The sequence below is a fragment of the Macaca nemestrina genome, chromosome 19 (genome assembly GCF_043159975.1).
Source record: "Macaca nemestrina isolate mMacNem1 chromosome 19, mMacNem.hap1, whole genome shotgun sequence".
Taxonomy (NCBI): Eukaryota; Metazoa; Chordata; class Mammalia; order Primates; family Cercopithecidae; genus Macaca; species Macaca nemestrina.
Window position 1 is genome coordinate 67,583,261 of NC_092143.1, and position 25,678 is coordinate 67,608,938.

Sequence of the window (25,678 nt, forward strand, 5' to 3'; positions counted from 1 at the left end):
GAGCTTATGTCTCCGTCATTGTGGGAATTCTCTTCACCACTTTCTGATGTTGGATTTCCTGTTTCCTGGGTCCCGTGTCTTCCTCCATCTTGATTTGTCTGTCGTTTAGTGGAACACAGCCTTCAGGAACTGCTTGAGAAAGGTTGCATGGGAAATAAGTTTTTTGAGAATTCATATGTCTGGAAATACCTCTGTATTTGAGTGATAGTTTGGCTATGTATAGATTTCTAGGCTGGATATCACTTTCTCTCAGAATTTTGGAGGTATTGTGTCACCGTTTTCTAGCTTTTAGTGTTGTTGAGAAGTCTAGGGCTATTCTGATTCCTGGTCCTGTGTGTGTGACCTGATTATTCTTTAATCACTGGAAGTATATAAATTAAAATTAGAATGACAGGCTGGGCTCGGTGGCTCATGCCTGTAATAGCAGTGCTTTGGGAGGCTGAGGAGGGAGGATCACTTTAAGCCAGGAGTTTGAGGCCAGCCTGGGCAACATAGTGAGACTCCATCTCTACCCACCCCCGCCCCCCAAAAAAGAATGACAGATAACCTAATACAACAGTGACTTACAAAAAAGTTAGTTTATTTCTCTGTAACCTAAAGTCTAGATAAGTGGTCTTAGGCAAGTGGCAAATACTCAAATACTCAGATTTCTTCTGTCTTAATGTTCTACAATGTGTGACTTTGACCATATCATCCCAATTGGGAGCATCCCAATCCCAGGAAGCAGGCTAGGGGGAGCAAAAAAGGGACAAAGATTATATACAAACTGCCCCTTCTAGAAGATTCCCAGAGGCTGTTATATGAGACTTCTGCTTAATCCCATTGACTGAAATATTCATGGCCACACTAGCTAAAGGGTAGCAAGGAAATGTAGTCTTTATTCTTGGTGGCCATATACCAAGCTAAAAAATGTCGTTAGGGGTCAGATGGGATCTTCCCTTCACCCTTGGTGTCCTAGAATTTTACTGTGTTTACCTTTAGACTTTTAAACCTGTGAATTAGGTTTCCATTGCTGCATAACAAATTGCCATAAACTTAGAGGCTTAAATCAACACCCATTTTTAATTTCACGATTCTGAAGGTCAGAATTCCAAGCACACAGCCTAGCTGGATTCTCTGCTCAGGGACCGAGAAGACTGAAATTAAGGTGTCAGCTGAACTGTGTTCACATCTGTGGTTGGGGGCTTTTTGCAAGTACACGCAGGTTGTTGGCAGAGTTCACTGTTTGTTGTTTTTTTTTTTTTTTTTTTTTTTTTTGGCAAGGGATCGCTGTCAGCTCTTATAGGCCACCCTCAAATCATGGCCACACAGCTGTGTCTGGACTTCCTCATGCTTCTCATCTCTTTGCCACGAAGGGGCTAGCCCCTTTTGAGGGCTCACTTCAATAGGTCGTGTCTACCTGGGATAATATTTGTTTCTTAAGGTTGACTGTGCCGTATAACAAAACCTAACCAGGGAGATGTCTTCAAGTCTATCTTCTAGTCTTTCTACTGCATATTTTATTTCTGCTGTTATTTTTCCTGGTTAAGAATATTAGCTTTTTGACTGAATGTTCCTTTTTTAATAGCATCCAATCTTGGTTAATGAAGAAATATCTCATTTCTCTGAGGATATTATAGTTCTTTTAAAGGTTCTCTTCCAGATTTTCATGTCTTTCAAACTTTTATTTTCTGGTCTGTCTGGATCTTTCTCCTTTGTGCTGGTCATATGTCAGATCTCAGGTTGTAATTTGCTATTGATTCATATTTAATACTGACACTTTTCAAAGCCTATAGAAGTTATGAGAGCATGAGTAAGACTTTTTTTTTCTTTGAGACAGCGTCTTACTCTGTCTCTCAGGCTGGATGGCAGTAGTGTGATTACAGCTAACTGCAGCCTTGACCTCCTGGGCTCAAGTGAACCTCCCACCTCAGCCTCCCAAATAGTCAGGACTGCAATTATGCACCATCATGCCTGGCTGATTTTTAAATTTGTTGTAGAGAGAGGGTTTTGCCATGTTGCCTAGGTTGGTCTCGAACTCCTCAGCTCACACAATCCCAGACCTCAATCTCCCCAAGTGCTGGGATTATAGGTGTGAGCCACCGCACCTGACGGTGAGTGAAACTTACTGACTGTTGGGCTTCATTGTGTGGTGAACTTTTTCCAATATATATAGTAGACTGTGGTGTTGTTTCTTTTACCTTTTTGGAGGCTTTTTAATTTCTTTCTCTTTTGAGACAGAGTGTCAGTCTGTCGCCCAGGCTGGAGTGCTGTGGTGCGATCTTGGCTCACTGCAACCTCTGCCTCCCAGGTTGAAACGATTCTTCTGCCTCAACCTCCCCAGTAGCTGGGATTACAGGTGTGTGTCACCATGCCCAGCTAACTTTTTATATTTTTAGTAGAGATGGAGTTTCACCGTGTTGGCCAGGCAGATCTCGAACTCCTGACCTCAAGTGATCCACCTACCTCAGCCTCCCAAAGTGCTGGGATTACAGGCGTGAGCCATCGTGCCTGGCCTGAAGGCGTTTTTATGTATTGTATAAAGCATATTAACCTCTGTGCCTCAGGTTCCATATCTTTAAAAAGAGGTGTAATAACAACACCTACCTTGTATGATTTTTGTGAAGATTAAAACGAGTTTAATAAAAGTGAAACTTTAGAACAGTGTCTGATACAAGTAAATGTTAATTAAATATTGGGTATTATTATATTTACTTAGAAATTATTATTTAAGTCTTTAATCTGGCCTTAAACTTGATTATATCTTTGATTTTTCTCAGGAAAGAACTAATATATTATCTTTTAAGTGGATATATATTTATTGTCGATGTTTTTCAACAGAAATTTGGGTTTTAAGGGATACTTTCTTTATTTGCCAAAGCCTAGGGAGTTGTATTTCCACACATATGGGCACTGGATTAAAACTTACCCTTTCAGGTAACCATCTTTTGGTAGCTGAGTTTTTAAATGTTTTAACACATTGTCCTGCCCTCTCTATAACAGTATATCAACATGATGAAACCTCAAAAAGGTGTTCTGATATGTCTTTGGCATTGTATTAATATGAGTTGTATGACTCATTATTTCAATAGTTTTTTTGAACCTCTCTTTATAGTCTCCAGGAGTTCAATAAGCATAATTCTTTTTTTTTTTTTTTTTTTTTTTTTTTTGATGGAGTGTCGCTCTGTTGGCCAGGATGGAGTGCAGTGGCATGATCTCAGCTCACTGCAACCTCCACCTCCTGGGTTCAAGTGATTCTCCTGCCTCACCCTCCCAAGTAGCTGGGATTACAGACACGCACTACCATGCCCGGCTAATTTTTGTAATTTTAGTAGAGACGGAGTTTCGCTATATTGGCCAGACTGGTCTTGAACTCCTGACCTCATGATCTGCCTGCCTCAGCCTTCCAAAGTGCTGGGATTACAGGTGAAAGCCACTGCACTCGGCCCAATAAGCATGATTTTTAGAAATTATTTCTCCTTTCTAATCTTGAAACCTGAAGCCTGCATTAAGAAACTGCTTTACGGCCGGGCGCCGTGGCTTATGCCTGTAATTCCAGCACTTTGAGAGACCAAGACGGGTGGCTCACCTGAGGTCAGGAGTTCAAGACCAGCCTGGCTAACATGGTGAAACCCCATCTCTACTAAAAACACAAAAATTAGCTGGGTGCGGTGGCGGGTGCCTGTAATCCCAGCTACCTGGAAGGTGGAAGGCTGAGGCAGGAGAATCGCTTGAACCTGGGAGGCAGAGGTTGCAGTGAGCCAAGATCTCGCCACAGCACTCCAGCCTGGGTGACAGAGCGAGACTCCGTCTCAAAAAAAATAAATAAATAAAAAAGAAATTGCTTTACAAGAAGTAAAACTTTTCATGTGGTATTTCTGTTGAAGGTAGATGATTTTACAGAAACATCATCTTTCAAAATCAATATGGGAGTGCTCATAGCAGCATAATTCCTAACAGTTAAAAAGGAGAGGCTGAGTTTGGTGGCTCATGCCTATAATCTCGACACTTTGGGAGGCCGAGGCGGGAAGATTGCTTGAGGCCAGGAGTCCAAGATCAGCCTGGGAAACATAGCAAGACACTGTCTCTACAAAACATGAAAAAAAAAAAAAAAAATAGCTGGGCACAGTGGCATGGGCCTGTCGTAGTCCCAGAACTTTGGGAGGCTGAGCTTGGAAGATCTCTTGAGCCAGGAGTTTGAGGCTGCAGTGACTACGATTATGCCACTGCACTCCAGCTTGGGCAACAATGTGAAACCCTGTCTCTACCGAAAATAAATAAAAATAAATAAAAAGTAGAAATAACTCAAATATTCATTAGTTAATTAATAAACATGTGGTATATTCATGCAATGGAGTATTCAGAAATCAAGAGAATGAAGTACTGATACACGCCAAAACATAAAAGAACCTTGAGAACTTGCTGACTGAAAGAAGCCAGACACAAAAAGCCACGTATTGTTTGATTTATTTATAGAAATGTCCAGAGCAGGCAAATCCATAGAGACTGAAAGTAGATTAGTGGTTACTAGGGGATTACGAGGAGGGGAAATAGTCAGTGATTATTAACAGATATGAGGTTTCTTTCTGGAGTGATGAAATGTTCTGAAATTAGATAGTGATGATGTACAACTTTATGAATATACTCAAAGCCACAGAATTGTGTACTTTTAGCAGGGTGAAGTTTATGGTATGTGAATTACATCTCAATAAAGCTGTTATTTTTTAAAAAAATAATCTGGGCATGAGGATTTTTCTCTAAGTATTTCATCTGAGATGACTTGTGTGATGGTGACAGCCATATAATGGCGCAATAAGGAAACGACCGACTGCTGAGCGGAAAGTGGAGCTGGGGTGATTTGGGAGCGTGATTCATGGCTGTGTTCACTTTGTTCTTTGCTCTCACCCTTGTGGCGCTGCTGGTCCAAACATACTCTGTGCAGCCATTAAAAAATAAAAGTATCATGCTTAAAGTGAGTACTTTACTCCTCTGACTTTTTAGTAGTTAGTTGTCAAATTGGCCGAAGTGCTGTCTTAGCCAGGAATATTTTCAGTAAAACATCTTTATTCAGGAAAAAGTATTGAAAAACAAATAGCATTGCTCTAGGTGCAGGGAGTGTAGCAGTGAACAAGAGACCAAATCCCTTTTTTCATCCAAGAGGAGCAAACAATACAGGCATTTAGAAGTGCTATGAAAATTAGTAAGGTAAGGGGATGAGAGATTGGGAGTGGATAATGCTACTTTAGACAATGAGTGAGGAAGCCTTCTCTGAGGAGGATGCTTGCATTAAAAAATATATATATCTACATCTCCTTTATCAATTTCCTTTTTTTTTTTGAGATGGAGTCTCGCTTTGTTGCGCAGGCTGGAGTGCAATGGGACAATCTTAGCTCCTTGCAACCTCCGCCTCCTGGGCTCAAGCAATTCTTCTACCTCAGTCTCCCAAATAGCTGGCACTATAGGTTCACGCCACTACGCCCGGCTGATTTTTGTATTTTTAATAAAGATGAGGTTTCACCATGTTGGCCAGGCTGGTCTTGAACTCCTGATATCAAGTGATTCACCCACCTCGGCCTCTCAAAGTGCTGGGATTACAGGCGTGAGCCACTATGCCTGGTCTTTCAACTTCCTTAACACCTAATTAATCTGACCCTTTCTAGTCTGAGTCTTGGCTCTCCCAGTTAACTGAATTTTTTCCCAAAGGTCGGCAGTGGTTTACAAACTTTAAGAGTTTCTGTTTTCTTGCTTTTCCATAGCTACACTTTAATGAGGCTGACTACTTCTCTGGGAGGAGGCATGCTACAGTTTATTTCTCTGGCTGCTTTTATGATTCCTGCCTTTTTTTTCCTTACCTTTCATTATAGATGTTCTTTCGTTTTTTTTTTTTTTTTTTTTTTTTTTTAAACATTCTTCTCAGCTAGGTGTAGTGGCTCATGCCTGTAGTCCCAGCACTTTGGGAGGCCGAGGTGGGCAGATCCCTTGAGCTCAGGGGTTCGAGACCAGCCTGGGCAACATGGCAAAACCCTGTCTCTACAAAAAAGATGCAAAAATTAACCAGGCATGGTGGCACACGCCTGTAGTCCCAGCTACTCGGGAGGCTGAGGTGGGAGGATCACTTGAGCCCAGGAGGTCAAGGCTGCCGCAAGCCGAGGTTGTGCCACTGTATTCTAGCCTGGGTGACAAAGTTAGACCCTGTCTCTCCCCAAGAAAACAAAAACAAAAACAAAAAGACAAAAAATCCCCCACATTCTCTCTTCTCTTGAAACTTTCCCCCTCAACAAACCAATCTACTCTATGGCTTTATTTTCTCCTCCTGGCGTTCACTGGACGTCGGCACTTTGACCTCAGGCTCTGCTCTAGGCATCCAGGTCCTCTGCTCTGCTGTATGCTGGGCATCCCTAGCTGCCCCTCGGGCATCTGAAACTTCATGTACCTAAAATGGGCCTCATCTTCCTCCAGCATCTGCTCCCTACACAATATTTGAGTTGGTCTTTGAATAGTTTTCATTGAAAATCCTCCTTTCTGCTATCTCCACTGGAGAACATACCCATTGTGTTTAACCTAGACTGCTTATTTTATTTTATCTTTTTTTGAGACAGAATCTTGCTCTGTCGCCCAGGCTGGAGTGCAGTGGCACAATCTCCGCTCACTGCAACCTCTGCCTCCCGGGTTCAAGGGATTCTTGTGCCTCAGTCTCCTGAGTAGCTGCTGGGACTACCAGCATATGCCATCATGCCCGGCTAATTTCTGTATTTTTGGTAGAGACCACGTTTCACCATGTTGGCCAGGCTGGTCTCGAACTCCTGTCCTCAAGTGATCCGTCTGCCTTGGCCTCCCAAAGTGCTGGGATTACCTTTGTGGACTTATTGACCATTTGTACATCTTCTTTGGAGAAATGTCTATTCAAGTCCTTTGCCCATTTTTTAATCTGGTTATTTGTTTTGTTTTTGAGTTTTAGACATTCTCTACATATTCTGTATATAAATCCCTTGTCAGATACATGATTCGCAAGTATTTTTTCCTATTCTCTGGGTTCCCTTTTTCTCTCTTGATAGGGCCCTTTGATGTACAAAGTTTCAAAGTTTGATGAGGTTTTTCATTTTTTGCCTGTGCTTTTGGTGTCGTATCCAAGAAATCATTGCTAAATCAGGTCTTATGAAGCTTTCTTGGTATTTTTTCTTCTAATAATTTTAATAGTTTTAGTTTTGACATATTTGACCTATATCGAGTTAGTTTTTATATATGGTATAAGGTATGTGTTTAACTTCATTCTCCTGCATGTGGATATTCAGTTTTCCCAGTACCATGTTCTGAAAAGACTGTCTTTTCTGCATTGAACTGTCTTGGCACTTATGTCAAAAATCATTTGACCATATATCTGAGAGTTTATTTCTGGGCTCTCTATTCTTTTCTGTTGGTCTGTGTGTCTGTCTTTATGCCAGTACCATGTTGTTTGGATTATGGTAGCTCTGTAGTTAGTTTTGAAGTCAAGATGTATCTCTAACTTTGTTCTTCTTTTAAATATTATTTTGGCTTTTTGGGGTCCTTTGAAATTCCACATGAATTTTACGATGGGATTTTCTGTCTCTGTAAAAATGTCGTTAGTATTTGATAGGGATTGCATTGAATCTGTAGATAGCTTTGGGTATTATTCTCCTCTTAACAATATTAAGTCTTTCCATCCATGATCACAGGATGTTTTCCCATTTATTTATGTCATTTTAAATTTCTTTCAGCAGTGTTTTGTGCTGAGTCTTTTGTGTATAAGCCTTTTGTCTTCATGGTTAAGTTTATTCCTAAGCATTTTATTATTCTTGATGCTACTATAAATAGAATTGTTTTTCTTAGTTTCCCTTTTTGGATTGTTCATTGTTGTCTTTGCCCATTTGTAATTGGGTTGTCTTTTTATTGTTGAGGTGTAACTGTTCTTTATATATTCTGGATACAAGTCAAGAGACTTGTATTTGTAAATTTTTTTCTCATTCTGTGGGTTGCTCTACTTTCTTTAATTAATATGAACTATTTAGGTAAAGCATGAAAATGTGAATCCCAAAATGTTACCTTTAAGATGATAGGAAATGTTAAGATATTTTATAAGAATTCACTTTATTAAGATATTAGGAGATTTAACAAAACCATTTTTCTATTTTTAAAATGTGATAGTACATTTTATAGAATAATACTCAAATATGAAAAATGTGTTTGTAAACACCATGTACTGTACTGGGAAATGTAGGTATAAAACAATTGTGGCATATAAGTAAAATTATGTTACAAAAACTCAAATTTTGCATAGAGAAATTGATTAAGAAATACACCAAAATGTTTATAGTGGTCATAAAATGATAAGAATAATAAGTATATGTATTTTTTGCCTGTTTATGTTTTTTAGATTTTATTTAAGCATTTTTTGCCATGAAAACATTCTAAAAGAATGTAGGAAATGTATGTTATGGCCCAAAGGAAAGATGAAATTCCTAGGACAACATAACATGTAGCGACGCAGGATATCACTTCATATTTTACAGGCACTGTCAGTCTAGAAGTTAGAATAGCACTGTTTTTCAGCCTCCCTTGGTGCAAGACTGAAGAGCAAGCATTGCCATCATCCCCTCCCTAGGTGCTGTGTATCTTAAGATAATCAAACATCAAATTTCTAATACTGTCCACAATATCAGAAATTCTGTTCCTCAATTTCTGCTGTCTTGTTAAGTGGTGTAACTGACCCATTGATACGGGATGTATGTACATTATCAATTAGTTTGAAATTTCTATAAGACCAGCTAGCCACTTAGAGTAAATAAAAATATGTAGTGTATTATCTGTTGTTGAATATTGACTCCAGGAGATCATCATGCTTATCTATTTTTTTTTCTTTTTTTTCTTTTTTTTTTTGTCATGCTTATCTAATGCTTAATTATAATGCTTCATTGTAAACCATTCCTCCAATAATGGTGTATCCTATCAGTCAATAATGGTGTATCACTTTAGAAAATAATGCTTTATTTTGTTTAAATATCAAGATTAATTTTAAAAAATCTTGGTCTTTTGGGCAGAAATTATATTTCTCAACAGGCCTTAGAGGAATGATCTTCAGTGAATGTACTTCCTTCTCTAATTTAAATAGTGGCTGTGTTTACTAACACATTTAATTTGACCACATGAATTATTTTGTCAGAACAGCCAGATAGTTTACGTAAAAAATCAATCATAGAAGTTGGCTATGTATCAGTTGTGGATTGGCAATTGTTTAGGCAATTGTCAGGTATTATCACAATTGAATCACTTATTGTAGACATAACATGATATAGTCTCACATGGTACTTTTTTCTATTGTGGAGACTCTGTAGTAGTTAGAAATTTGGAAAAGGGTGGTAATGCAATAAAATCTTAGCTTAATAGTTAAAAATCAATTCTCTGATTTTTAGGAGTTGGTAATGCTTCTCTTAGAATACGATGCTGATACTACTGTTGTTAATGGGAGTGGACAGACAGCAAAAGAAGTTACTCATGCTGAAGAGATCAGAAGCATGCTTGAAGGTAAATATCATGGATGTGAACAATAACAGCATTTACTTTCATTATGACCAAGGTTCAGATTATGACTAAAAATGGCTTCTGAGAAAGAGGACAAAACAGAGGATAACCAGCTGATGGCTCTAATGATAATGTCATCGTGGAGTCATTGATTAAACACACAATTGCCTATATGATAGTTTCTTCACTTAAAGCTTTTAAACTCTTAATTTGTACAAAATTATGGCAAGTTTTAAAAATCTGTTTTTCAGGCTGGGTGTGGTGGCTCATGCCTGTAACCCTAGCACTTTAGGAGGCTGAGGCAAGAGGATTACTTGAGGTTAGGAGTTTGAGACTAGTCTGGGCAACATAGTGAAACCCCTGTCTCTACAAAAAATAATAATAAAAAAATTAAAAATTAGGTGGCTACGGTGGTGTGCACCTGTAAGAGGTGTTGCTTTTGGGAGTCACTTGATGTTGGGAAGATAGCTCTGGCTGCCTCAGTTTTCTTTTCGCCCAGGCTGGAGTGCAGTGCTGTGATCTTGGCTCACTGCAACCTCCGCCTCTTGGGTTCAAGCAATTCTCCTGCCTTAGCCTCCCAAGCAACTGGGATTACAGGCACGCACCACAATGTCCGGCTAATTCTTTGTATTTTTAGTAGAGACAAGATTTTACCATGTTGGTCAGGCTGGTCTTGAACTCCTGACCTCAGGTGATCTGCCCGCCTTGACCTCCCAAAGTGCTGGGATTACAGGCCTGAGTCATCGTACCTGGCTCGCTATTTATTTATTTATTGAAATGAAGTCTCACTATGTTGCCCACGCTGGTCTTGAACTCCTGGTCTCGAGCGATCCTCCCATCTCAGCCTCCCAAAGTACTAGGATTACAGGTGTGAGCCACTGTGCCTGGCCTTCTCAGTCTTCTTGAGGACTTCATTGCAGTATAGCAGGCAGCAGTAATTTCTTGATGGTTGAGCTTCGTTGTTATAAATGTCAAAGACTAATTTGCATTTAAGAAAACATGAGTCTGCAATAACTCAGGACTTTCTCTAAAGCGGCTTAAAACAAGAACATTTCCATGCTTATATTTGGACACCCTCATACAATAGGATCCTTCTTTGACTGGCCAGGGCTTTCCTATAATTATTTTTTAGTAGTATTTCTAATATTGAGAAGAGAAGATCTTTAATTTTCTACTTAATAAGTAAAGATACTGAATTAGAGTTGCAATTTCACACGTACCCTTTCTTTCTTTTGGAATTCAGAGAAAGGCAATATAATTTTGTGCTTAAAGGATGTTGATTTCTTAATTTAAATTTTCAATATTTTTATTTAGGTAAAAACCAAGATCCTGTTGTTTATTACCCCAAAGCTAAAATCTTCTCACTTGTTCTATAGTTTAAAAAACAACACAAAGTCTATTTGTCAGACTTCTTAAGGTCAATGTCTTGTTTCTGCACTCAAAATGAATCCTCTCCTTATCAATGAACAAGCAAATTAGCACATAACATATTCTATCAGACACTGTGTTATATGAATATAGTAACATGTAGAACATATTAGCTGTGGTTCCTGCCCTATAATAATCTGTGACCAAATAGGGAAGATGAGGTACTGTCTTTAATTATGTCCTGTTATTTTAATGATAACAAGAAGAGAACCCGGAACTGAGGTTTTCCTGACAGACTGGAATGTTAGGTTAGTCTGACAAGTTGACATTTAGTAAGGGCAATTGTAAAGACATGCTCCAAGACATTTCAAAACCAAACTGCACAAGGAAAAGGGCTTAGCTGACTTTACAGGTAATATGATTTGTCAGCTGATGTGGTCTTAGCCTGGGAAATAGAAGTAGAGACTGAATTGAGTGATTCTGCTCTAATGAGAGCACCTTACCCACATATAATATCATTTGTGGATACAGTGTTAAATGGATCATTGGCAGACTACTGGAAGTACCTTGAGGAACCCACCATAAGTAGACCATAAGACCATAAATAGATCAGAAACCATGTCATAGGGGCCGGGCGCTGTGGCTCATGCCTGTAATCCCAGCACTTTGGGAGGCCGAGGTTGGCAGATCACTTGAGGTCAGAAGTTAGAGACCAGCCTGCCCAACATGGTGAAGTCCCATCTCTAATAAAAATACAAAAATTAGCTGGGCATGGTGGTGGACACCTGTAATCCCAGCGGCTTGGGAGGCTGGGGCAGAAGAATCACTCGAACCTGGGAGGCAGAAGTTGCAGTGAGCTGATCGCGCCACTGCACTCCAACCTGGGAGGGCCAGGCACAGTGGCTCACGCCTGTAATCCCAGCATTTTGGGAGGCTGAGGCGGGTGGATCATGAGGTCACGATTCAAGACCACCCTGGCCAAGACAGTGAAACCCTGTCTCTACTAAAAATACAAAAATTAGCCGGGCGCAGTGGCAGGCACCTGTAGTCCCAGCTACTCAGGAGGGTGAGGCAGGAGAATTGCTTGACCCCAGGAGGCGGAGGTTGCAGTGAGCTGAGATTGTGCCATTGTGGTCCAGCCTGGGTGACAGAGTGAGACTCCGTCTCAAAAAAACAAACAAAAAAGAAACCATGTCATAGGATAATGCATGGAGAGACAGGAAATGTTTTACCCTAGAAAGACATAGGTAGGCACAATGAAATCATACCCAAGTACCTGAGAGCTGTTGCTTGGGAGAAGGGATGATCTTATTTGTGGCCAAACCAGGGCTGGTTGATTGCCCAGTTGATGGAGTAGCAGGGAGTTCATCTTTGGGTCCAACATATAGGAATAATGGCTTGGATTGCCTTGAAAGATACATGATTGGAGGTATTCAGCAAAGGAGAGACTTGTTAGGCACTATTACTAATGCTGCCTTCTTCTACATCTTGTCTTTTTATTTTGAAAAATTTCGGCCGGGCGTGGTGGCTCACGCCTGTAATCCCAGCACTTTGGGAGGCTGAGGCGGGCAGATCACAAGGTCAGGAGATTGAGACTATCCTGGCTAACACAGTGAAACCCCATCTCTACTAAAAATACACACACACACACACACACAAAATTAGCCAGGCATGGTGGCACACGCCTGTAGTCCCAGCTACTCGGGAGGCTGAGGCAGGAGAATTGCTTGAACCCGAGAGGCAGAGGTTGCAGTGAGCCAAGATCGCGCCACTGTGGTCCAGCCTGGCCAACAGTGAGACTGTCTCAAAAAACAAAAAAAAAGAAAAGAAAAATGTCTAACCTATGGGAAAGTTTCAAGAATACTACAGTAAACATTTGTATGTCCTTCACTCAAATTCACCAATTATTAACATTTTGCCACATCTGGTTTAGACTGTTAAATATTTTGTTATTTATTTACTTTTAATTTTTTTGTTGAACTATTTGAGAGTAACTTGCAAACATAGTGATACTTCACCCCTAAATACTTCAGTGTCTCTCTTTTTTTTTTTTTTTTGAAACAGAGTCTCACTCTGTCGCCCAGACTGGAGTGCAGTGGTGCAATCTTGGCTCACTGCAAGCTCCGCCTCCTGGGTTCACACCATTCTCCTGCTTCAGTCTCCCAAGTAGCTGGGACTACAGGCGCCTGCCACCAGGCCCAGCTAATTTTTTTTGTATTTTTTTTTTTAGTAGAGATGGGGTTTCACTGTGTTAGCCAGGATGCTCAAGATCTCCTGACCTCGTGATCCTCCCGTCTCAGCTTCCCAAAGTGCTGGGATTACAGGCATGAGCCACTGCACCCGGCCTTCAGTATCTCCTAAGAACAAGGATTATTTTCTTACATAATCACAATATAGTGCTCAATTTCAGGAAAATTAACATTAACATAATATTGTATAATATATATTTTTATATTCAGATTTAGCCTGTTGTCCAAATAATGTCTTTTGTAGCATTTTCCCCTCCAATCTAGGATCTAATCCAGAATCTCACGTTGCATTTAATTGTGACATCATCTCTTTCATCTCCTTTTATCTGAAACAACTCCTCAGCCCTTATCTTGATACTGACTTTTTTTTTTTTTTTGAGACAGAGTTTTACTCTGTCACCCAGACTGGAGTGCAGTGGTGTGATCACAGCTCACTGAAGCCTTGAATTCATGGGCTCAAGTGATCCTCCTGCCTCAGCCTCCCATTTAGTTAGGACTATAGGCATGCACCACCATGCCTGGCTTATGTTATGTTTTGTTATGTTTTTACTTTATTTTATTTCATTTTATTTATTTTATATTTTATATTTTATATTTTATTTTATATTTTATCTTGTCTTATTTTATTTTAGTTTAGTTTAGTTTAATTTATTTTAGTTTAGTTTAGTTTAGCTTATTTTATTATTTTATTTTATTTTATTTATTTTATTTTATTTTTAAATTTTATTTTATTTAATTTATTTATTTATTTATTTTTTAAATGTATTTTATTTTATTTTTTATTTTATTTTATTTTATTTATTTTATTTATTTTATTTATTGTATTGTATTGTATTTATTTTATTTATTTTATTTTATTTTATTTGAGACAAGGCCTCAATATATTGCCCAGGCTGGTCTGGAGCTCCTGGCCTCAAGTGATTCTCTTAATTTGACCTCCTAGAGTATTGGGGTTAACAGGTGTGAGCCTTGCCACCTGGCCGATATTGACCTTATTGAAGAGGAAAGCGGTTGTGGAATTATTTGTAGACTGGCCCTTGATTTTGGTTTTTCTCTTGTGATTAGATTCAGGATATGTATTTCTGTCAGAAACATTATGTAGGTGAGTTTATATCCCATGCCAGTGCATCCCATTAGGAGGCACATAATGTCACTTTGTTTCATTATCAGTGATGTTAACTCTGATCACTTTGTGGTCCACTGTAAAGACATCTTTTCCCTTTGTATTTAATTTCCCTTTGTATTAATTTCCCTTGGTAATTAATAAATGACCTACAGGGAGAAAAATTGAGACAATGTAAATACCCTATTTACCAATAAACTTCTACTCAGTGGTTTTAGCATTCATTGATAATATTTGCCCTAATCATTGGTTAGTGGTTGCAAAGTAATGATTTGCTGTCACGAATGAAAGATATTTTCCAGGGGCTCTCCCGCATTTCAAGTGTACTACTATTCAGCCTATTCGCTGCATGTATGTAAGCATCAGTCAGGACAGAGGTAGACTTTGTGACTTATAAGATCCTTCCTTACTTGATTCTGATGGAAAAGAAAGACAGTTTAGAGTGATACTAAATTTAAATCTTATAGGACAAATATTTTTTGGATCTGTAGCATTTGCTTTAAGAATATTGAGATATAAAGTATATGCAGAAAAGTTCACATCATGAATGTATAGCTCCTTTAGAACTGTTTCTGTGGAGTACATCTCTGTAAACAGCATCCACATCTACAAGTAGAACATTGTGAGCATTCTAGAAGCCTGACCACCCAGACTAGAATATTTGCTTTTCATTGATATAATCAGTAGTTTTGTTTCAGTGTCCTGAAAGAATACAGGACAGGAACATAATCTAAGAACATATATAGTATTTTCAACTCCAAATTCCTGCCATTTTCCTTCACTTATGAGCCTAGACAACCGAGAAAGAAACAATAGGGTATCTTTTCTTTTCCTTCCCTAAAACCTGGGACAAATATTAAGCATTATTTGAATATTCAACACATATTTATTGACCAACTATGCATTGTGCCAGACTCTGTCATAAACGCTTTGGTTACACAGATGGTCAAGAACAAGTACCTGGCCCGGCGTGGTGGCTCATGCCTGTAATCCCAGCACTTTGGGAGGCCGAGGCAGGTGGATCACGAGGTCAGGAGATCGAGACCATCCTGGCTAACATGGTGAAAGCCCCTCTCTACTAAAAATACAAAAAAAAAAAAAAAAAATTAGCCGGGTGTGGTGGCGGGTGCCTGTAGTCCCAGCTACTCAGGAGGCTGAGGAAGGAGAATGGTGTGAACCCGGAAGGCAGAGCTTGCAGTGAGCCGAGATCACACCACTGCACTCCAGCCTGGGCAAGAGTGAGACTCCGTCTCAAAAAACAAAAAAACAAAACAAAACTATACACAAAAAGACCAAGTACCTGGCTTCAAGATTACAGAGGGATAAATTACAGGTCAGAGTGATACATGCAGTGGCAGAGGGATGTACGAGAGGTATAGGAGATGTCACTGTTCTCAAAGAGTTCCAAGTTCAGCAGCCATAGAACCAGTGGGAGGAAAGATCGAAGATAGTGCATCCCAGCGGCAGAAGCCATGCACAGTCTACAGAGAGGCTTGGCTCAGCAGAAGCCACGCACGGTCTACGGAGAGGCTTGGCCCAGCAGAAGCCACGGACAGTCTACGGAGAGGCTTGGCCCAGCAGAAGCCACGCACGGTCTACGGAGAGGCTTGGCCCAGCAGAAGCCACGGACGGTCTACGGAGAGGCTTGGCCCAGCAGAAGCCACGGACCGTCTACGGAGAGGCTTGGCCCAGCAGAAGCCACGCACGGTCTACGGAGAGGCTTGGCCCAGCAGAAGCCACAGACGGTCTACGGAGAGGCTTGGCCCAGCAGAAGCCACGCACGGTCTACGGAGAGGCTTGGCCCAGCAGAAGCCACGGACGGTCTACGGAGAGGCTTGGCCCAGCAGAAGCCACGGACGGTCTACGGAGAGGCTTGGCCCAGCAGAAGCCATGCACAGTCTACGGAGAGGCTTGGCTGTCTTCTGAGGTAGAGTCTGGGTGTGGAAATAAAAATGTGGGAAAAGAAGATGATGGTATATAGCAATGTTAGTCATTTCTTAAGACAAAGGTAAACTAGTTTCAGCAATTCCTGGATTCAATATATGTGTTCCCTGTGGTTTAAATGCAATGGTATGTGTAGACTCTTAAACAGCATTTAGCACACAGTGATTACTGTTAACAAATGTTCATCTATTTCCCCAGTCACCTGGCTCCCCGACCTGCTTCTCTATCCATGACTTGACTTTAGCCAGGATGACCTGAAAAACCTTTTATAGTTCCTCCTTTGCAGCCTCTGCACAGGACATTGTAGACGTATATTTAGTGGGATCACCAAGCCTTTCTCTGAAAGCACTTCCTTTCTATAAACCAAAATAGAATTCAGATCTAGCAGAAATTAGATCTTACTTACATATTCCAGACTCTTACACAAGTCAGATGACCAGTTGCTCTTGTGCTGTAAGTATGACTTCAGAGAAAGTGTGGTGATAAGAGCACGGACTCTGGAACTAGCCTGCTTGAGTTCAAATCCCAGCTCCTCCACTTCTGGTTGTACAACCTTGGTTAAATTCCATAACCTCTTGGTGCCTCAGTTCCTTTGTCCGTAAAAATCAATATAATAAGAACACCTACCTCAGAGTAGTTAATGAGGATTTTATGAGTTAGTATTTTTAAGGAGCTTTGAATAGCCCTTGGCATGGAGTAAGTGCTAAAGTAGTTGTTAAAGACATAAAAATAGGCAAGGTGGCTCATGCCTATAATCTCAGTGCTTTGAAAAGTCGATGCAGGAAAATTGCTTGAGGCCAGGAGTTTGAGACCAGTCTGGGCAACATAGTAAGACCCCCGTCTCTACAAAAAATAAAAATATTCGCCAGGTGTGGTGGTGCACACCTGTGGTCCCAGCTACTTGGGAGGCTGAGGCAGGAGAATCGTGTGAGCCCAGGAGTTTGAAGCTGCAATGAGCTATGATTGTGCCACTGCACTCCAGCCTGGGTGACAGGTGACAGGCTTGGTGATCCCACTAAATATACATCTACAGTGTCCTGTGCAGCGGCTGCAAAGGAGGAACTATAAAAGGTTTTTCAGGTCATCCTGGCTAAAGTAAAGTTATGGACAGACGACTTTCTCAACATATATATATATACATATATAAATTTTATATTTTTATGTGGCAATTTATAAATAAATTGATATGTCTGCATATATTTATATGATGTGTACGTCTATCAGTGCTATTTCTTGTTATTTTTCACATTCTAAGGTTCTGGAAGGTATGAACCCCACTTATCTACCTTTCCAAGGCAAATATGTAATAGTATTTCAGTACATAAAAGTAGTTTTGATGGTGATTGTTAGTGAGTAAAATACGTAAAGACTTCTGAATTAAAAACCCAAATTCATCCAAACCTGAAATAAATAGAACTCTGTAATCCAACTTGTAATAACAATACATTTTAACTGCATTTGAATCACAATCCAAAACATTTTGTTTTTTCTCATCATGATCACTTTATTCTTTATAATGAATTTGTAATTTGATCCTGACTAGCAGTGGATAATAAGTACTTTTCTTTTGCAGCTGTAGAAAGGACTCAACAAAGAAAGCTTGAAGAATTACTTTTAGCAGCAGCAAGAGAAGGCAAAACAACAGAACTCACAGCTCTGGTAAAACAAACAAAAAAACCCCAAAAGACAAAAAGCAGTCTTTCTTTATACTTCAGGAAAATTTTTACTTAATGTTAAGCACATAATTTAGTTGAATTGTGGAACCAAGAACTCCAGAGATCATAATAATAGAACCAAAGTTCTTAAATATCTAAAAACACTCAGCATGGTGATAATTGAAGCAGGACACATTTTAAATGGTGATATTTTTCTAGATTTCTGATTTATACCCATCCCAATCCCCCTGAAAACCTGATGGATAAGAATCTGATTTTTCGTGGTAAATAGTTAACGTAAGGACAACTTATATATGTATATATAAAATATATACATTTTGTGATTAAGCCAATTGAAACATAATAAATAGGACCCTATAAAGGAAAAGTCTTTCTAGTTTTGATCAGCAGTAGTTTCTGGGAGGAATGCTACACTTCTGGAAGGTACTATGCAAAGAAGGGACAATATTTTGGAATACTTATACCACATTAGACTGAAACGTTTGCCTGTTCCCCCCTGCCTTAGAAGACTTACTTTTGAGTTTCCATTCCTTCACAGTCTCATTAAACATGAAACTCTAAATTTGTTCTGAATTCATGACTGAAGCACTGCCATTTGCTTTAAAGTTATTTCAGCTCATTTGAAAAGGCCTCTTTGGTTTCTAAGTATAGTGCCTAAAGCAGTTTTTAAATTTTGTGAAATGGAGGCTATATAAAGAAGCTTCTAAAGCAATAAGTTGGGAACAACAAATTCAGTAGAACCTTGACATTTACACATTTAACATTTATGGTTTTCACTCCTCTGAAAGACTGGCTGACTGATTCTGCTGTCACAAGTGTGAATTGCAAGGCTGGTAGGGGCAAGTAAATCATTGTGAAATCTTAGTGTCTGAGGTGTGCGAGATGGCGCTGGCACAGTGCAGAGTGTCTGTTGTCAGAGGGGTGTGAGACCTGGACACAGACCTGAGAGCTATCTCAGGGCATCTCAGAATAAGCATAGGAGTGGCAGGGTTGGCTGGTTTAGTGAGCAAGAAACCACTAACAGCCTAGATGCCAAGGAGCTTGGCTATTCTTCAGGCTCTGCTGCTACACCTTCCTGTGAACTATGAGAGAAAGTCTATCTTTGATATATAATTCTGCATTGCATTTTTTTAATTGTTAGCTCAACAGGCCCAATCCTCCTGATGTTAACTGTTCGGATCAGTTAGGAAATACACCCTTGCATTGTGCAGCTTACCGGGCCCATAAACAATGTGCCTTAAAGCTTCTAAGAAGTGGAGCAGACCCTAATCTGAAGAACAAAAATGGTAAGCATGTTGGTGAAAACCACTGTTTGCCATTTTGAAACTATAAAATGAAGTCAATGCTATATAAAATTGTTTTGTTTCAGTATCCGGCCTTTGTTAAACTGTATGGTTTGTTATTTGCAGTATCTGTATTCTATAAAGTTGCCACCAGCACTGAATTAGGGAACACCGAACTATTGTTCCTAGAGGAAAATACAGGATTAGGTTCCTGCAAGCCTCAGTTCTCAACATTTTCATGAATTGATCATTATGAAACCTTATGTTTTTTGTTTGTTTTGTTTTTTTGCTGTTTCTATTTAATACATATTGTTGACTCATTCACATTGAACTCACAGCCAACAGCATCATAGCTCACACTTGAGTAAAGTTTTCCTCATAAGGCACATCACAGCCTTTTCCACTGAGGTACATTAGACTGCACTTCAGCACAATGCTTGGGGCCTTTTTTTTTTTTTTTTTTTTTTTTTTTTTTGAGACAGAGTTTCTCTCTGTCACCCAGGCTGGAGTGCAGTGGCACCATCTCAGCTCACTGCAACCTCCTCCTCCTGGGTTCAAGTGATTCTCCTGCCTCAGCCACCCGAGTAGCTGGGACTACAGGTATGTACCTGTAGTACACCCGGCTGATTTTTTTGTATTTTTAGTAGAGATGGGGTTTCACCATGTTGGCCACGCTGGTCTCCAACTCCTGACCTCAAATGATCTGCCCGCCTCAGCCTCCCAAAGTGCTGGGATTACAGGTGTGAGCTACTGTGCCTGGCTACTTGGCACCATGCCTGGCCATTTTAAACAGCAAAGTCACCAACAAAAGCACAAAGGGTGGAAAGTGTGACCCTGAATAGACCATGACGAGGACATTTGTTTATAGTAGGAGAGCTTCTAGAATGAAACAAGAAGGCCAGGCATCACCTTCTTCTACCTTAGCTGGGAAAATGAGCACTGGGCAACTCACATTTTCACCACTCTGGGCATGTTTGTGAGTGACTGAGAAACTACGGTGAATATTGACCTTGGGGTTACAAGTGAATTTTAGCAATAGGCAAGTATGCAAATATGGAATACATAAATAATGAGGATTGACCGTACATGTGTGACAATTTGAAAGACAGAATCAGAAGCCAGAAAAGAAGCTGTAAAAGGTGTCTTGGATACTTAAAAGAAGAACATGCCATCAGGGCCTTTTCACATCACTTTTTAGGATGCATCCTGCTGCTTGCTACCAGCCCGGGTTAGGCCTTGTCAGGGGTCCCACAGGACCCTGTGTTCACCTCCATCAGAGCCTAAATCACACTCCATGGTGTTTGTTGGCTTATGTTGCTGTCTCCCGTGACACTGAACTCCTAAGGGCAGGCCTCATACTTCATTGTCTGGTTCACCCAGCACCTGGAGTAATGCATAACACGTAACACCTGGGAAGGGCTGCATGTTTGTTGAAGGTTTGGAGTCATTAGAAATAGTTTCACAGGTCGGATGCGGTGGCTCAAGTCTGTAATCCCAGCACTTTGGGAGGCCGAGGCTGGTGGATCACGAGGTCAAGAGATCAAGACTATCCTGGTCAACATGGTGAAACCCCGTCTCTACTAAAAATACAAAAATTAGCCAGGCGTGGTGGCACGTGCCTGTAGTCCCAGCTACTGGGGAGGCTGAGGTAGGAGAATTGCTTGAACCCAGGAGGCGGAGGTTGCAGTGAGGCGAGATCGCGCCATTGCATTCCAGCCTGGCAACAGAGCGAGACTTTGTCTCAAAAAACAAAAACAAAAAAAAGAAATAGTTTCATAAAGGAATAGTTACTTGATACAGATCCTGAAGTCCTAGTAGGATTGAAAAAATGTTTTCATTTCTAGGAGCTGGGTGCCATGGCTCACAGTTTCTAGATTTCTAGTGTCTTTACCAGTTTGCCAAAGACTTGAGCAGTTTTTCTGTGTGGCATTTTATTATGATTTTTCCTTCAAAAATGTAGATTCAGAAGAGTCCAAATGAAATAAGAATTAATATAGTTCCATACAAATACCAGTCTAAATGGAAAAAAACTTCCCTTGTAAATATTGAAAAGTTACTATTGGTATTCAAAGGTATATTTACTCTATAGTTTATATTAGTAAGCAAAGTTGAACATTCCTGTTAAAGCTATTAAATTTTTTTTGACAGAAGTCAGAATGGCATCTTCTGAAAGAGAATAATTTAAAAAAATCAGGCCAGGCATAGTAGCTGAAGCCTGTAATCCCAGTACTTTGGGAGGCTGAGGTGGGCAGATCATTTGAGGTCAGGAGTTCGAGACCAGCCTGACCAACATGATGAAACCCTGTCTCTACTAAAATATAAAAATTAGCCAGGTGTGGTGGCAGGTGACTATACTTCCAGCTACTTGGGAGGCTGAGGCAGAAGAATCACTTGAACCCAGGAGACGGAGGTTGCAGTAAGCCGAGATCTTGCCACTGCACTCCAGTCTGAGTGACAGAGTGAGACTCCCTCTTAAAAAAAATAAAAAAATCAATCAATCAAAGTCTGGGTGCGGTGGCTCACTCCTGTAATCCCAGCACTTTGGCAGGCCATGGCAGGGGGTAGATCACTTGAGGTCAGGAGTTCGAGGCCAACATGGTAAAACCTTGTCTTTACTAAAAATACAAAATTAGTCGGGCATGGTGGAGCACGCCTGTAATCCTAGTTACTTAGGAGTTTGTGGCAGGAGAATTGCTTGAACCTGGGAGGTGGAGGTTGAAGTGAGCCAAGATTGTGCCACTGCACTCCAGCGTGGGTGACAGAGCAAGACTCCGTTTCCAAAAAAAAAACACCATAAAAGCAACATTTGCATTATAGAAATCTTCAAAAATAGAAAAAAAAAAAAAGCACAAATTACCAAAGCATAGTCACAGTTACTTTGGCATCCTTCTAATCTATTTTCAGGTCTATTTTAGAACATTTTTTAAAAATTGTAGAACTAATGCTTGTTATAGTTGCAATGAGGAAAACAAAAACAGTAGAAAAGTATATAATCACCTCTAACCCAAATATCCAAAGATTTAGTTTTTAGTTGTTAAAGTTTTAGTTTTAGTTGTTAATGTTCCATAGTAACATATTTCTTTTAAAGTTTTAAATAATAGATACTACCTTAAGAATATAAGCAAAATAAAAGTTATATATTACTCATAGACGAATACACAGGCATTTCATGATATTCCAAAGCGGGAAATGGCATTAGGCATCAGATGGCATGGAACTGGGAACCAGAAATCTGTTAGGAACCAAGATGGCTGCCTTGTGTGTGTCTGTCTCTCACCGTGTGGTCTGACCATGTCTTCTAGCAGACCAGCTGTTTTATTTTCCAGTATACATAATGGAAGATGGCTGCCCCGTGACTCCACTTAGGAGATCACAATCTCTCAACCTCAGTGTTACATTTCAGTGGGAGATAATGTGTTAGTACCTGCTTGTGTCAGGCGTCTGTGCCTAGTGTGGCCACTTGGGACTTTAGGGGCAGGACATGTGGTACAGAGATGGCTGCCAGGGCCTCCTCCTGGGAATGTGGATAGGGACAGAGAGTGGTGAATGGATGAGGACTGGCAAACACCTCACAAAGTGTCTCTTCATTTTAATTGACAGGTTGTAAATAGAGTTGGCCTATTAAAGTTCCCCTTTTATGAAGCATCAACATCTTTTCCACATTGTCCCCAGTACTTCATGAGGATATAACATAATTTTTTCACTCAAAAGTCTAGTGATAAGAACAATTCTGTATTTTTTTTTTTTACAGTGAAAATGTCTTAGTCTGTTTTTTTCTTTTCTTTTTTAAAAAACAAGGGGCTGGCTATGGTGGCTCATGCCTGTAATCCCAGCACTTTGGGAGGCCAAGGCAGGAGGATTACTTAAGCCCAGGAGTTTGTGGGCTGGGCAACACAGTAAGACCCATCTCTGAAAAAAAAATAAAATTAAAAAATAAAAGCAAGGATATTTAAAATTTTTAATCAAATTGGTTAATCCATCTCTTTGATTTCTTCTAAGACTTCTGAGCTTAGGTAGAGATTTGGTAAATGTTTAGTTCTCTTTCCTCCCAGTTTAATCACATTCATTCATTCAGCAATGCTGCGCCTCCACTGTGTGCCAAGAACCGTCCTTGGTGCTGGAGGCCCAACAGTGAACAGAGCCCAACAGTCTCCATGTTCCTGAGCTCGTATTCTGGTGGGAGGAGATAGACAACAAATAAATGCATATGTGCTGTCAGGCCGTGAGGTGCAGGAAAATAAAATAGGATGAAGGGGCTAGAGAGTGATGGTAGGGTGGGGGGTGTCTTGGAAGGGATATAAAGGAAGCGCTCTCTAAGCAACTTTGAGCAAACAGCTGAGCTGAGTGCAGGAGTGAGCCCTGAGGATTTCTGGCAGAAGAGCATTCAAGGAAAACAGAAAGCCAGTGTAAAAGCTCTGGAGTAGAAGAACACGTGGCACACTGAGGAAAAGGAAAGCTGCCAGTGTGCCCAGGGCAGGGTGAGCTGGAGAAGAGTGGATAGCATCAGAGCTGCCAGAGGCCCAGGCCTGCAGGGCCTGGTTGGCTGTGAGCAGGAGCTTGGTGGTGTGTGAGTGTGGTTGGAGGGCTTTGAGCAGGAAAGTGAATGTGAGAGTGTGTGTTAGGATGTGGGAGTCTCAACTTGTCAATCCCTTACCTTTATACCCTTTATCAAGTAAATCTTTCCTTTTCCATTATTTTGTCATGCCTTTCTCATACATTCTAAGAATTCCTTTTCTTTCTTTCTTTTCTTTTTTTTTTTTTTTTTTGAGACAGAGTCTTGCTCTGTTGCCCAGGTTGGAGTGCAATGGCGTGATCTCGGCTCACTGCAGCGTCCACCTCCTGGCTTCAAGCAATTCTCCTGCCTCAGCCTCCCGAATGGCTGGGATTACAGGTGCGCACCACCACGCCCAGCTAATTTTTATATTTTTAGTAGAGATGGGGTTTCACCATGTTGGCCAGGATGGTGTCTCGATCTCTTGACCTCGTGATCCGCCCGCCTCGGCCTCCCAAAGTGCTAGGATTACAGGCATGAGCTACTGCGCGCGGCCTCTTTTTTTTTTTTTTTAAATAGACAGACTTGCTCTGTCGGTGATCTTGGCTCACTGCAACCTCTGCCTCCGAGGTTCAAGCAATGCTCCCACCTCAGCCTCCTGAGTAGCTGGGACTACAGGCATGCGCCACCGCACCTGGCTAATTTTTGTAATTTTAGTAGAAATGGGGTTTCGTTATGTTTGCTAGGCAGGTCTCGAACTCCTGGCATCAAACGATCTACCTACCTCAGCCTCCCAAAGTGCTGAGATTACAGGCATGAGCCACGGTGCCTGGCCTCTGTGTATTTTTTATTGTTTTTCATTCACTCATCTGTCTCTTCTTTTGACAGTAGTGCATTAAAAAAAAAAAAACAGTTTTTTAGATAGTATTGCACTTTTAATGATTATAATGTTTTAATGTGTGAGATTTCCCCTTACCATTTTTAAGGATTTTCTTTGACATCCTTATCTGTTTATTCTCCCAGATGGCATTTAAAATAATTTTCTTAGGCTCTTCATTGGGATTTAATGGAAATTACATCATGTGTAAATTAATTTAAGGAGAATTGGCATCTTCATGGGACAAATCTTTGTCATGCAAACTTTTAAATATTACATCATTCCTGTTTTTCACTGTATTTTGTTGTGGTTGGTAAGAGAGGTAGTGTATTTTTTAACTGGTAATGGAACCCATCTAGATTCCATCTAGGAGGCTACTTCATTTCGTTCAAAAGCATTTTATTGAATTCTTACTGGGTGCCAGGCATTTTAGGCATCAAATCCAGAAATGAGGTCTCTAGCCTGGAATTTCATGTAGTTGGCAGGAGCTCAGAATTTATTTTTGGTATTAGGGCAGAATTCTATGAAAGAAATCATAGTGTTGTCTATCTCTCTGCCTAAAGAAATAATTTCTCCAAAGTGCCCTGTACGTATAATGAAAATAACACAGAATTGGCAGTCCTTCGTAAGACATTTTCCCATGTGCTAGGCAGAAAAACTAAACTGAGTATTAATTTTTTTGGGTAATGTTTTAAAAAGTTTTTTCCCCACTGAAGAAGTAATGTATCACCAGCCCTGGGTTCCCCATCAGCAGCTCTATAAATCTTCCTCCAAAATAAATCTTAAAGCCACATACAAGGCCGGGCATGGTGGCTCACGCCTGTAATTCCAGCACTTTGGGAGGCCGAGGTGGGTGAATCACGAGGTCAGGAGATGGAGACCATCCTGGCTAACACAGTGAAACTCCGTCTCTACTAAAAAAAAAAAAAAAAAATAGCCGGGCGCGGTGACGGGCGCCTGTAGTCCCAGCTACTCGGGAAGCTGAGGCAGGAGAATGGCGTGAACCCGGGAGGCGCAGCTTGCAGTGAGCCGAGATGGTGCCACTCACTCCAGCCTGGGCGACAGAGTGAGACTCCGTCTCAAAAAAAAAAAAAAAAAAAAAAAAAAAAGCCACATACTTCTCTCTATATTAAAATGATCTCCATTTTAC

General features: G+C 40.5%; 1 protein-coding gene across 2 annotated transcripts in view; it reads left to right on the forward strand.

Moving 5' to 3' along the window:
- LOC105465188 (oxysterol binding protein like 1A) overlaps positions 1-25,678 on the forward strand; it is a 226,096-nt gene that overhangs the window by 43,600 nt on the left and 156,818 nt on the right. The window contains exons 5-7 of one of the 2 annotated variants that reach the window (XM_011713465.2): positions 9,408-9,519; positions 17,774-17,859; positions 19,018-19,162. In XM_011713465.2, the coding sequence (XP_011711767.1) occupies positions 9,408-9,519; positions 17,774-17,859; positions 19,018-19,162 (343 nt within the window). The remainder of the gene's footprint in view (positions 1-9,407; positions 9,520-17,773; positions 17,860-19,017; positions 19,163-25,678) is intronic. The other variant, XM_071085524.1, reaches the window with a different exon arrangement.